Source organism: Misgurnus anguillicaudatus, chromosome 3, assembly GCF_027580225.2.
Source record: "Misgurnus anguillicaudatus chromosome 3, ASM2758022v2, whole genome shotgun sequence".
Classification (NCBI taxonomy): Eukaryota; Metazoa; Chordata; class Actinopteri; order Cypriniformes; family Cobitidae; genus Misgurnus; species Misgurnus anguillicaudatus.
Genome location: NC_073339.2, coordinates 42372317 through 42385812, shown reverse-complemented (window position 1 = coordinate 42385812; position 13496 = coordinate 42372317). Strand labels below are relative to the sequence as shown.

The following is a 13496-nucleotide window of genomic DNA, read 5'->3' as shown; positions in this document are numbered from 1 at the left end:
ACCATATTTATTTTATTGAACACAAGGGAATTTACAGTACAATTAAATCTATGTGAAAAATAAAATACAATATTCCAACTTAATCCATAGTTAAGGAAAAGTACAATACAGTGTAACCGTAGAAATACATGATGGAAAACGCAGTTCTGTACATCAATTATGTTTTTAGAGCTTTAATTTTAAGAATCATAGAAATCGTTTAGATCCATGGAAATGATTTAATATTTGATACAAATGACAATTGCTTCACGTATATGGTATTTTCTAAAATAAATAATTATGTTATTCTCGAATATTCTCAATATATTGTCCAATTAAAAAAAAAAAAACAGTATCACAATTCAAAACAATACCATTGCTATTTATAGTAATAAACTTATAAAACCACATTGTTTTTCTGAAAGATTTGCAGCATATTGCAGTTGATCGGTTCATATGAATTTGGTGTCGTTACCATTTTACCCAATTCAGCCTCTTAAAGTTTATAACATGGAATTAACGAAACTGAATACAATAAAGTTATATAATGTTATTATTATAACAATAGTATTTGGTCAGTTGGTCAGTGCACATGGAAGTAGAATTCAAATAACTGTTAAACTAGTGCCAAGTCTTACCACTAGATGGCGCCTAGCGCTCATAAACGGAATTAAAACAGATTATTTTCTCAAGTCATTGCACACTTAAATATAAAAAATATTTTCTCGAACAAGAGTACAATAATTTTCCTTACAGTTTTCCTTATTCGGACAAATAATCAAAATATAGGGTTAGGGTAAATAATTTAAGGTCAGATACCTCTGATACCCAACATGCAGCATGAGGCTTTTTATTTGATTGTCAAAAAAAAGTAGGGGCATAAATTAGAGGTAAACCAACTTCTCCAGGCACCACACTGTACAAAAAAAAGTTAAAACAACTTGGTTTTGCAAGTCAATTAACAGACTCTTTTAAGTTTTGACCTGTACATTGTTGACATAAGTTAAAATTGTTTAACTTCATTTTCTAAGTTAAAGTAGCATAAAAATATATGTTGGTTTGACAAAAATGCTGCATTTTTTTACAGTGCACTACACCACTTGTCATAGCCCTTCTTTTAATAATTCCTGGGCCAAATTTGGGCCACACACATCCCTCTACTCACACCTGGCCTAGATGCCACTGGGCCATCATAACTGCACTTTGCTACCTGGGTTGGGTAGTGGAACGTTTTGTAGTTATACACCTGTGGTAGGATGACCGTGTGACGTGAATTACAATACTCACTAAAGATTTTAAGAGAATTGTGTAGCTACTCGTATCTAAAAAAGAAACGAGAATTGAAGCTTAAACATCAGTCAGTACAGTGGTTTTCAAACTGGGGGCCGCGAGATTGTGCCAGGGGGGCCCCAGTTTTATGCCATTTTATAAAATACTTTCATTTATCATGAATTCTGTGTAATTAAACCTAAAAAATAATAAGCCAACTAACCAACAGCACTACTAGGTATAATTTTATATGTTTTGTTTAATTAAAATATTACATTTTAAAACTGTTTTATCATAAATTTTCTTTCGGGGGGCGCGAAAAAATGCACTGTACACAAGGGGGGCCGCACGCTGAAAAGGTTTGGGAACCACTGAGTCAGTAAACTCGAGGATGACCTCAGAAAGAACTTAAACAGTGAAACTGAGTGCTTATGCATGCTGAGTTTAGAAAAGCATACAAAGTGCTTTCTAGTGAAACCTGAAGATGCTGAATTTGACATTTTGAAATAAGGAAGATTAAAACAGAAGTGGTATGCATAAAAAAGTAGTACCACAAAAAAAACGGTAATTTTTTTGTTTGGAACTGTTGTCTTTATCACATGCTGTTATGTTAGAAAGATCACTGTAATGCATTAGGAAAAGCAAATGAATGAATATAAGAGATACAGTTAGACCCTTTACTGCTCAAATCACCTGATGTTATTTCTTTTGGTTTCCTTTACCAAAGTAAAAGCATGTAAACACGTTACCACAAGAGTCAGAAAAAATAGAAACATTAAAGCCCAAGAGTAAAGAGCTAAAATAAATGTAACACTGATCACCATAATGGCAAAAGGTTGACAGAATATAAACTTCCATTTCCTTTTAACTGCTACTGTATGCTTTATTTAACATCACTATCATCTCTGAGTTATCTCTCTTTAAGTTTTTTTAAATTCTGCTCTAGATATTTTCAGATATGATGTTCACATAGACTTCAACGTCACAGAGAATGTTACTGTAGGAGTTACAAGGCGGCTTCAGAATTGAGAGGAGGTCATGCATTAACTGTACGGCTTCATCAAGGCTCTTCTGTTGGTTCTGTGGTCCACACAGAAGTTTAATGATTCTTTCACTGCTCTGCACGAGATCTCCCAGGACAAATGTTGATGCAGACTGAGATTTAAGCTCTTCCACTGGAGGCATTACATTTCTCAGATCGCTTTTTGTCAGTTTAACGGTGACTAGAGGACATAAGACATTCCCCAAGAGACCCATGGTGTTCTCATGCAGTTCCTTTATCACTGCAGCTTTTTCCTTCAATGAAACCACATAGGCAATCTTTTCATAAACAGCAGGTTCAGTGCTCTTCCGGACATGTCTGTCCTCCTGCTCACAGACATCAAGGATTCGATACATAAGCTGTCTAACCCTGACACAGTTCTGCTCGATACTTTCACTTTCATTTGCTGAGACTGCAGGTGAGATGTTTTGATTCATTTGAGTATTGAGGATCTCCAACAGTCTGTTAGTGACTTCAAAGTATTTGTGTACATAGTGGTGGAGGGACTGGGTAGATCTGATCAGGTCTTCTTTTTTACTCTCATCTTCCTTGCCAAAGAACCAAGACAACATTCTGGTGGTTTGACCTGTATTAAGGAAGAAAATAACACAGTTATTAATATTTTTGCTATTTAATATTCTCTCTTTTTTCAGTTAAGAACGCATTATGATCTTTCCGTCCGTTGGGTTTTGGTATTGTCAAAAGCAAACATAATGCTCTGCACTTTCAAAAAGGTTTATTATTGCAGTTTTATTATTTTTGCGAATTGCAGTTTTCACAATTTATGGTGACAGATTCCAGATTCAAAATATAACACTGACTGTGCTTGTACACATTATTGTATATCATAACATAAAAACCTTTAAAAAGTGTTCACCCAAAAATGAATTTCTTTATTCTGTTAAAACAAAAGAAAATATTTATATATATTTTTTGTTGGCACTTATTAACGTCCATATTTATCCTACTACAGAAGTCAATGTACTGTCAACTGTGTGCTTGCCATCATTTATTGTGGGTGAGCAAATCATGGTTTCAATTGTGAGTGATCTATTCCTTTAATGAACAATAATGACAATACTTTATCTAAAACTTTGAGAAATAAAAGTTTTATTTACCAGATTATTGGCTTACATTATAAAAATGTGATCAGAAAGTCATGGCAACAAAATGGTTTTAAAAACAAGTAAAGCAATTTAAACTTTTTTTCTAAACTTTTTCATTAGTTAAAGCAACTTATTACTAGTCAAAATTGTAAATAGCAGATTATAAATGACTCAAAAGGGCAATTTGATTATTCTTAAATGTAAGGTAGCAAACTTAGAGACCTTGTCAGATGCAAAGATACACAATACAAACACCACAAGTAATTTTATTACGTGCACAAAGAAATGCATAAATCTTATTTTAGCATGTTGTAATCATAAGTACTGGTTATTCTTTAATTCCACTTTATACTTTTGACAAAAAATATATATTTTGTATTTGCAAAACAACACAAATAAACAATAAGAAAAGCAATATATCAGTTTGGTTAATGTGTAGGATAGCTCACATTGAACATGGAACATAATTTTCTTCAACAATTAATTTTTTTTTTAATCATTTACATTAATTAAATTATTTCATGGTGTTAATTAATTCAGTAAACTTAAATCACTTAATGTTAATGTACACAATGACTGATACAATTAGGATTGTTTAGGATTAGGAATAGGATCAGGATCACTATTTACTTTTTCTTTCATTATGTCAATTCTTATCCTGGCTTCGGCAATGGCATACTGATATTTTTTAGATTGTGGTTTGAAGTCATCCAAAACCGCATCATACTCTTTCAGTGCTTTCTCAAGCTGTTTACGTTCAATGCGGCCTAAAATGGCCCCAACAATCATATTAATTCCCATGAAAACCACCCCAGTCGCAAGGACTGAAATGATCATTGATCCCATTATACCAAACTGGGATGATATGTTTTCCAGAACAGTTTCTCTTTTAATTAGCCAACAAACTACGACAGCGGTTACACACCCACCAACCCCACGAGTAGTTACACATCCAACAACTCCAATAACCACTTCTGCAACTTTTGCATACTCATGCATATTCAACTGCAAATCCAAATCCAAATCAGCATTCTTCACTTTCTCATACACAGCAGGATCCAGCTTCTCCTTCAGCTCCTTATCAAATTTTTGGACCTCAGCTTGGATCTCACGGATGCATTTAATTAATACATCACAGTTCTCCTTGAGAGTTGCTTTTTCATTCAGGCTGACGGGTTTGAGGGACAATCCTACGTACTCATTAAGAAGCTCAACGAGATCATTGGTGGCAGTGAAGTTGTCTTCCATCAGGTCTAAAAACTGTTGACTTTTGCGGATAAGCTTCTCCCTTCTTTCAGGATTTCCAGGGTAGAAGATATCACTCCAAGACATTTTTATATATTAGAATCTTGCAATTCAGAGAAAAACATTGATTTTAAAACACAAGCATAATAACCCTTCATAATTATGATACACATGAATATTTTAGATCAAGGGGTGGCCAAACTCAGTCCTGGAGGAACAGTGTGCAGCAGAGTTTAGCTCCAAGACCTTTGTTAGCTGCTTCAGGTGTGTTTGATCAAGGTTGGACCTAAACTCTGCAGGACACCGGCCCTCCAGGACTGAGCTTGGGCACCCGTGTTTTAGATTATATCATATTATAGAAACCATTCACCTGTTTTACCGAATAACTAATTAGAAACAAACAGCTGAAATTAGTTAACACTTTTGACCCTGTCAGCTGGGATGAAAGTGACACAACAGAACAAGATAGATTTTTGTGTTACACTTGTTTTTGGTAAATATACATGACTATGACCTTGATAATATGTAACTGCAAACATTTTTTTGTAATTATCCTTGAAATAAATTACAAAATTACATTTTCATTTTAAATTTCAGTTTCATGAAACGTCTTAAAAGCAACCCAACGGTACAAACTTGAATTGTTGAGAATAAAACATTTTTCAACAGTTTGAACACTATAAAAATTTAATCATATACATTTTCAACATAATGCAACAGTATTAGCAGCTGGACAAAAGTAACAAGTGTTACTTTCATCCCAACAGGAACAAACTTACATTTAGCGTGTTTTCACATATAGTTTATTTTAAAAGAACCAAACCCAGTTCACTTAAAGTGAACCAGAAAAGGAACTAGCTGAATGTGACCTCAGTCCTTTTGGTGTTCACAATATAGTGAACTCAAAAGAGGACCCAGTTCTTTTTTTAGTCCTCTTCAGAACTGAAGTGATCTCAGACCCTTTCTTGTTTACATCACAACTTCATAAGAACTCAGACCCAAGCTTTCTATGCAGGAGTTTATTTTGATACGATGTCAAAACCACACGCGAAACGGACCGGGACCTCATTGATTTCACATATCAAAAAGAAATCGAACCAAAAGAACCCAAAAGCGAACCGTACTCAGACCACCTCCAGACGTGGTCTGAGTTCGGTTCGCTTTTGGGTCCTTTTAGGGGGGTCTGAGATCACTTGGTTTGTTCACATATACACCCTGAACTGCTCTGAGAGCGTTTGGAGGGCTCAAACGAACTAGGTGTGAAAACACCCTTAAACTCAATTTACTTTTATTTTGAAAAACTCGGAGAAGGCAAACTTCAGGATGTGTTAAAGCACAAAATAACCTGTAGATTGTTCAGTACTGTAACACACATGAAACCATAAACACAACAAAAATTTGCTACAAACCATCATCATTGTGATCAGTGCTTGCACTTCATCGGTTCATTTGCATTCCAAAGGACACACCCAAAATGCCACATCCTTGCTCACACCTAAAAAAAGTAAATTTTAACATGTTATAATAAATTATCTATATGGTATTTTGATCTAAAACTTGACATGTGTACTCTGGGAACACAACTTGTGACATGGCCCCCTTTTAGCAAGGGAACTATTGTGCTGCTAACTTCCGGGCTTGGCCTACAAAAATACGTCATCTCTCTGGCATTCTATTTAACCCCACAACAGAATCTCTAATGTCACAGGAACGCTCCTCAGGCCCTGACCAAATTTAGGGGTATTTTCAAAACTATTTTTCTATGAAGTTTGGCCTTTTGTCCACATGCAAACCCAGTAGGACTGAAACCAACTTTTATGAAAACTACTAGGGTGAAGAGTTTTTGGCCTGTGATGTTAGCCAACATGGCATTATGGTTAGTGATATATAACCATATGTTGGTTTGGCATGCTCTTGACAACACTTCGGGGTTTTTGCGCGTTCGTGTGGATAGTGTGATTTTTTTTACAAAGGAGTGGCAAACATAAAAATACCCCTGTAGATGGGGTCTTAAAGGGACAGTTCACCCAAAAATGAAAATTCTGTCATCATTTTCTCATGTTGTTGCTATACACTGTAAAAAAAATTCCGTAGAAATTGCAGCTGGGTTGCCGGTAATTTACCGTAAATTTTAATTTATGTTTTTAACTGGCAACATTTTGTTCAAAGTTAAATGAACATTAAACATTTACAAGTCTTTGTCTTTATAGAGTAAAACTAAAAAAACAGTATCAAGCAAAACATTATGGTAACCAAAATCTGAAGCAAAAAAACAGAAAAAGGTTGATGATAACTTCTGGTTCCCAGAATGCTTTGCATGAGGCTGTTATTGTATAGTTTTATTCTGTTAAGATAAATACTTGTTAATATTAAAAATTTATTTAACTTTAAACAAATTCTGGCCAGTTAATCACATAAATGTAAATCCACGGCAAATATTACCGGCAACCCAGCTGCAATAACATTGTAATTTCTACTGATTTTTTACAGTGTAGGAATATATAATATGATTAACACAAAAGAATATATTTTGATAAATGATGCTAAGCACGCAGCGTATTAACCATTGACTTCCATAGTAGGAAAATAAATACAATGGATGTATTGTGATACTAGTTAATGAGATAATGAAGTGATGTCTAAAAATGTATGATGAACAAGCAGAATCACTTAAAGGGGCCATTTGACAAGACTTTATTAAGATGTAAAATAAATATTTGGTGTCCCCAGAGTACATTTATGAAGTTTTAGCACAAAACACCCCACGGATAATTTATTATAGCATGTTGACACTTTGTGGGTGTGAGCAAAAGTGTGTTGTTCTGTGTGTGTCCTTCAAAATGCAAATCAGCCGATGAAATTCATACACTGATCGCAATGATGGTGGTTTGTTGCAATTAAAACTCAATTGTGCTGAGAATTATTTTTTTCTCTCTCTTTCTCTCTGCACTAAATGGCTGTGCCGTGGTTGGATAGTACAGATTAAGGGGCGATATTATTATAATAAGATCTCCTTATGACATCATAAGAATAGCCAAATTTTGAATGACCTATTTTTCAAGCACTTGCAGAGAATGGTGTACCTACAGCTGAAATAACATAGACCAACTTCAAATAACAGATTACAGTTACATTAAATTATTCAGGATCTCACCACAAGAGGACTAAACAACTCTACAAACACCATTACCATCTTCACTTAAACCTGTTTACATTTGTTTCTGAATTTCAAGAGCTCTTATTGAGAATTAGTAGTAGTCACCATTATGCTCTTCTGGTAATCTCTTTTACATTGTCGTGTGTATTTTTACTAAAGAGATTTACACACAACATAATGCAATTTGAAGGATAGATTTACATATAACTTTGTTCTACTCTTTAGAAAAGTTTTTTTCTCTACAACAGCATCCCAGTTACAAACTAAAGAGTAAACCTGCAAGGTTATGGTGTTGGTTTTGCTCACCTAGGTTTAGTCTGAGACGTTGTCTGTGTTGCTCGTGATTTAGATGTCTGATGATGTTGCTTCCTTGAGCTGTTGGCGATGAAGCAACTGCCTGTAAAGCTTTTATATTCCACAAAGTTATTTTCACTTTCAATATGGCGTATCATGTGGGGAGGTGCTTCCTCATTTCACAAAAAAAATACATTCATTTCATTCCCATTTTAAATGTAATCAAATTCAAAGTATGGGAAGGCTTCTGGTTTGTATAAATCTGATGAAATCTTGCATTACACCTGAAAGAATGTTGCCTTTAATATTGCCTTTAAAGTAAAAATGTACTCAAGTAATGAGTTACTACTTTAAATCTGTTTAATACTCCTACTACCCTACTGAAAAATCCAGCTAAGACCAGCATAAGCTGGTGAGCTGGTTTTAGCTGGTCCCCAGCTTGGTTTTAGCTGGTTTTGCTGGTGTAGGAAGCTGGTTTTGCAAGCTGGTCTAGGTGTGTTTTGGTCACATTTTAAGCTGGTCTAGCTGGTCATGCTGGAATATCAGCTGTCCCACCAGCATGACCAGCTTTGTCAGACTGGGAGGACCAGCGTAAACCACCTTAAACCAGCTTAAACCAGCTACCAGCTTATGCTGGTTTTAGCTGGATTTTTCAGTAGGGTAATATAAATGTAGGTATTAATTCAATTTTTTAATCAAATGATTACTTTATATGTAGTTATATGTGGTTCTAAACGTATGTTTAGGAGGAGCCTAAACATTCAGGCCTGTCAATCATCATTATAGATGTATATAAGGCAGCCTTCAGGCCTCCGGATCCAGTTGCAATTTTTCCGGCATCTCTTCTCTTTCCCATCTCCTCCTTTACTGCTCTCTTTCTTCTTCTGTGCAGTTTCTGTTGCAGGGGGATGAACCCCAGCCTCAGGTTCGCTCTCTCGGAAGGTTCAGAGCTCTGGTGCAAAGCTCCATTCGAGGACAGCAAGCCAAGTTTGTTTACCATTAATCACTTAGACCTAAATGTGCAGGTGAACTGTGAATATGATAATAAGATATCTTTCTTTGCACTCAAGCACATACTGGATCGTGTGAAAAAGTTGAAGACTCACTGAAGTGCCTGAATTTTATTTTATGTTTTGGAGCACAACATTCACACTAAAAGCCAAATTCTGATTTTCACACAATCAGAAATAAACTCTGTAGTTAAATAAAGAAAACATCATACGTACAAATGATCATACAATTAGTGAAAAATTAGCAATTAGTCAGCATTGACTAAAAAGTTTTATGTTATATATTAGTATCTGTTTTATTGCATTTTCTGTTTTGACCAGCATGTGTCACCCTTTGTGTGAATGTGTTTTGTTGAGAAGCATTACTGTGTGCGCGCGCGTGTGCATGCTGATTCTCTTCTGGGGTCTTCAATAATCAAATAATCACCACTCAATCACTTAAGTATCCAATTAACTCTAACACTGCTCATATAATTCACAGCAGTATTAATTTAACACTGTGGGGCGGTTTCCTGGACAGAGATTACCTAGGTCTTAGTTATATTAGGAAATATAACTAGTTTTAACAAACTTGCCTTACTGGGGTGGCAGTGGCTCAGTGGTTCATTTAGGCTGTCTACAAACCGGAAATTGCACTGCAAAAAATGACTTTCTTACATAAATTTTTTTGTCTTGTTTTCAGTAAAAATATCTAAAAATACTTAAATTAAGATGTATTTTCTTGATGAGCTAAATTAGCTAGGAAAATAATTCTAATTTTTAGACAAAAACTGTCAACTTTAAGTAAATTAGTGCTTAAAACAAGCCAAAAAATCTGCCATTGGAATTAGAAAAAAATTCTTGAAATAAGTTTACTTTTTCATAAACACTTAATTCAAGATTTTTTTTTTTTTTTGCTTGTTTTAATTCGGTTAAATTTTATATTTTTGTCTAAAAACTAGACTTATTTTCCTAGGTCATTTAGAATTTTTGGTCTAATCCCTGTCCGGGAAACCACTGTGGGTTTTATTGTGTTTTCAGTTTGAAGCAATATGTTTCTCTTGTATGATTGTTAGGGTTTTTAAGTTATAAAGTGGCTCAAAAGTTAAATTTTTGGCAGTAGCAAACCGAAAGCAAGACAAAATACATCTTTTAGTAATTCACTTTGTTTTGTATTTCGATTGGGCTTGGTGGCGAAATGATTTGCATTTACGAATAAGTGAATTAAAAATATTGCTGTTATATTCAGTCATTTGAAATTCTCTTTAAATAGTGTGAAAATCAGACTTTTTCCATGTTTAAGTGCTATAATTGGGTCCCCAGTGCTTCTATTAACCTAGAAAATGTGAAAAAGAACCATAGACTGTAAAAAAATATGGACGTAGTGTCCGTGACGTCACCCATAGGCAGGGGCGGAGTGGGACCAAAAAATCTACCAGGAAATTTCGTATACCACCGGCCCTCCGTGGTAAAAAAAAAAAGGTCTTTTGTATTTGTAGTAAAACTACGGTAATACAAATCGTAATCAACATGCAAAAAATACATTTTCATAATAATAATAAAATCATCAAATCATGGATAATTTTCCTAAATGAGTAACTATACAAAATGATACCTGGAAATGTCCCGACGCTCCTGATGGCCACTCCGCCACTGCCCATATGTTTCTGAAGATCGTTTTTGAAGCTAAAAGTAAAAGTTGCCATTGCCATCTTGCTCGTCACCACGCATCACTCGCGGATATCCAAAAATGGGTAAAGAGGCAGGACGTGGGTGAGGCTGAGGTGACTGGTTGCTGAAACCATGCCCGCCTAGCTCGACTCTACGCTGAAAAAAATGATTCATTGTATTTAATCAATTTTTTAAGGTAAGTGGTTGCAATCAATTTATTTAAGCTACATTTAAACAAAAGTTTTATATTTTATTTTACTTTACTAATATTTTTGTTTAAATGTAGCTTAAATAAATTGATTGCAACCACTTACCTTAAAAAAATTGATTAAATTCAATTAATCATTTTTTTTCAGTGTAGTGACAGCTGTGGCTATTGAACCATCACTAAAGTGGCCCTTAATTATGCCGAACTTTAAAGGAACAGTATGTAAGAAATTTAAATCAATGAATCATAAAATGACCCTGATATGTCACTAGACATTAAGAAATCATTTTCATTTCAAATACTTATATCACTGACAACAGTGGTCCGGCCATGATATTGTCAATTAAAAAGTTGAGTTGCAGCCCTCAACTGATGTTTATGTTGTCATTTTGTGTATGGCCACCAGTTGTGTGATTGCAGTACCAGTTTTAGCCACAAGATTTGTGATTGCAATACCAGTTTTGGCCACAATCCTACATACTGTTCCTTTAAAGGGGGAAAAAAGGATGTTTGTTTTATACATTTTTGCAATTGTAAACTTGAAACTGTCTTTACTAAATGATAAAAGACTATTTATTAGGTGCACTGAAAGTAATAATATTAATATACGTCATCTGTGCACAAGATAAGGCCTTAAAAACATCAGCCAATTGCTCTTGCGGTCATCGCAATCATCATTGGCCCTCTGGCTTGTCAATCACTGCCATTACGATCCTTGTGAGATACGTGCGCGCTCCAGTAACTTTACACAGGCGACGCATGCGCATAGCGCATGAAACTCCGTCTTAAGTTTCGGTTTGTTTTCATTGTCGATCCTGCTTTCCTCCTCGAATTTGCACCATGGAAGAGAAAAAACCCGAAGTAGGACGCAAAAGAAAGACTTTTTTAAAGCCGCTGGGAATAGGAGAAAATTGTCAGAAGAACGTAACTTAATGTAACCAGAGTCGTTAATGGAGAAACATTTCAACGCTGGAGAGCAATGAAGGAACAGAGAGGTGTCAAGACAGACGCGCAGTTCGCAAAAAATCTTCTCAACAGGTAACAGTGATTATTCTTTCTTTGTGGAATAATTATTGTTGTACTGTTATTCAGGTATATTGACGTTGTTATTGTACTGTAGTTGTTGTAAGGCAGTGACCAGTCTGCTACATGCTAGTTGAAATGTGAGTAAGTTAGCGTCGACTGATCTAACGTTTTAACGTCTTATGTGTTTATCATATCATGTCACATAATGAATTCACTGACGCGACACAGCATATGCCTGTGGCAAACAAACACTCGTTCGTGCACGACTTTAGGAAGGCGTTCTCTAGAAATGAGCTGTGAAGGCGGGAGGCTGTTCTTACGCATGCGCTCATTTAAAAAACTCAGTAACCGTTTTTGGATTCTCGGTCGGCGAAAAACATCCTCTTTTGCACCTTTAAGGCTTTATATCATTTAAACGGATGAGTTACAAAAAAATTCACCCCCCTCACAGTTGTCATGAAATGCAAAATTAGCCATACAGACCAAAAACACATTTTGTACCAGGCTGTAAACATATTATTTTCTACTGTAAAGTTGGCCATTTTAACGTGAAGGTCTATGGGAATTGATTCCCTTTTGGAGCCTGCCTCCAGCGGCCAGTCGATGAAATGCAGATTAAATCACTTCATCAGAGGGATCGAAAGGTTGCCCCTCGAAAAGAACAACCCAGTAACTTAGTTTGGGTAAGCTATTCTTTGCAAGCATGTAAAAAATTAGGTAGTTCAGATTTCGCCTGTTTTATGAGGTAGGTAGCAAGGCCAATTACAATAATACCGCCCCTTAATCTGCACTATCCAAGCACTGCCATTTAGGGCAGAGAGAAAGAGAAAAAATAATTGACAGCATAATTGAGTTTCAATTGCAACAAACTGTCACAGGTCGGAGCAGACCCGAGATAGCTAAAGGGTCACGCCCCTTCCTAGTTTCCACCTCGAGGAGGTCCCAAAGCCACCCCAGAGTAGACTACGTTTAAAACACAACTTTATTTAAATATTTAAAAGGTAAGGGGAAGGGGCAAATTAAAACAACTCTCTCTTCTCGCCCCCAGGACTGAACTTTGTATTAGCGGGGAGTAGGGCTCCTTTCCAGGGGCTTCCTTTTATCTGTGGCGCCCTCCGCTTCTCCTGGAGGCAGAACAAGGAAAATACAATCAGTGCTTTCTCCAGTAATTTTCTGCTACTTGCCACTGGTGTTTGTGAAGGTCGTTGTCTGAGATGTTGTCGCTTTTCTCTTCAGGGTCGTGGCTGGAAGCAAAAGTAAGTTTTCCACAGAACTAGGGGTGTTTCGTTCCTCTTCAGGATCGTGCTGAAAGCAGAGGTAAGTTACACATCACAGAGGTAAGTTATGCACAGACTGGGGCTTTCCATTCCTCTTCAAAATCGTGCTGAAAGCAGAGGTAAGTTACACATCACAGAGGTAAGTTATGCACAGACTGGGGCTTTTCGTTCCTCTTCAAAATCGTGCTGAAAGCAGAGGTCAGTTACACATCACAGAGGTAAGTTATGCACAG

The 13496-nt window shown here is 35.9% G+C and overlaps 1 protein-coding gene across 1 annotated transcript; it reads right to left on the bottom strand.

Annotated features, from left to right (window-relative positions):
• Nucleotides 1–135: 135 nt before the first annotated feature.
• LOC129445016 (uncharacterized) lies at nt 136–8176 on the bottom strand. Its single transcript, XM_055206085.2, has 2 exons — nt 8105–8176; nt 136–2876 (listed from the first exon to the last, which is right to left on the bottom strand). Exon 2 carries the CDS (start codon nt 2860–2862, stop codon nt 2191–2193), a length of 672 nt encoding a protein of 223 aa, XP_055062060.1. The 5' UTR covers nt 2863–2876; nt 8105–8176; the 3' UTR covers nt 136–2190.
• Nucleotides 8177–13496: the final 5320 nt, after the last annotated feature.

Excerpts from the sequence above, each read along its gene's own strand:
- LOC129445016 (XM_055206085.2), bottom strand. The coding sequence starts at position 2,862 with ATGTTGTCTTGGTTCTTTGGCAAGGAAGATGAGAGTAAAAAAGAAGAC.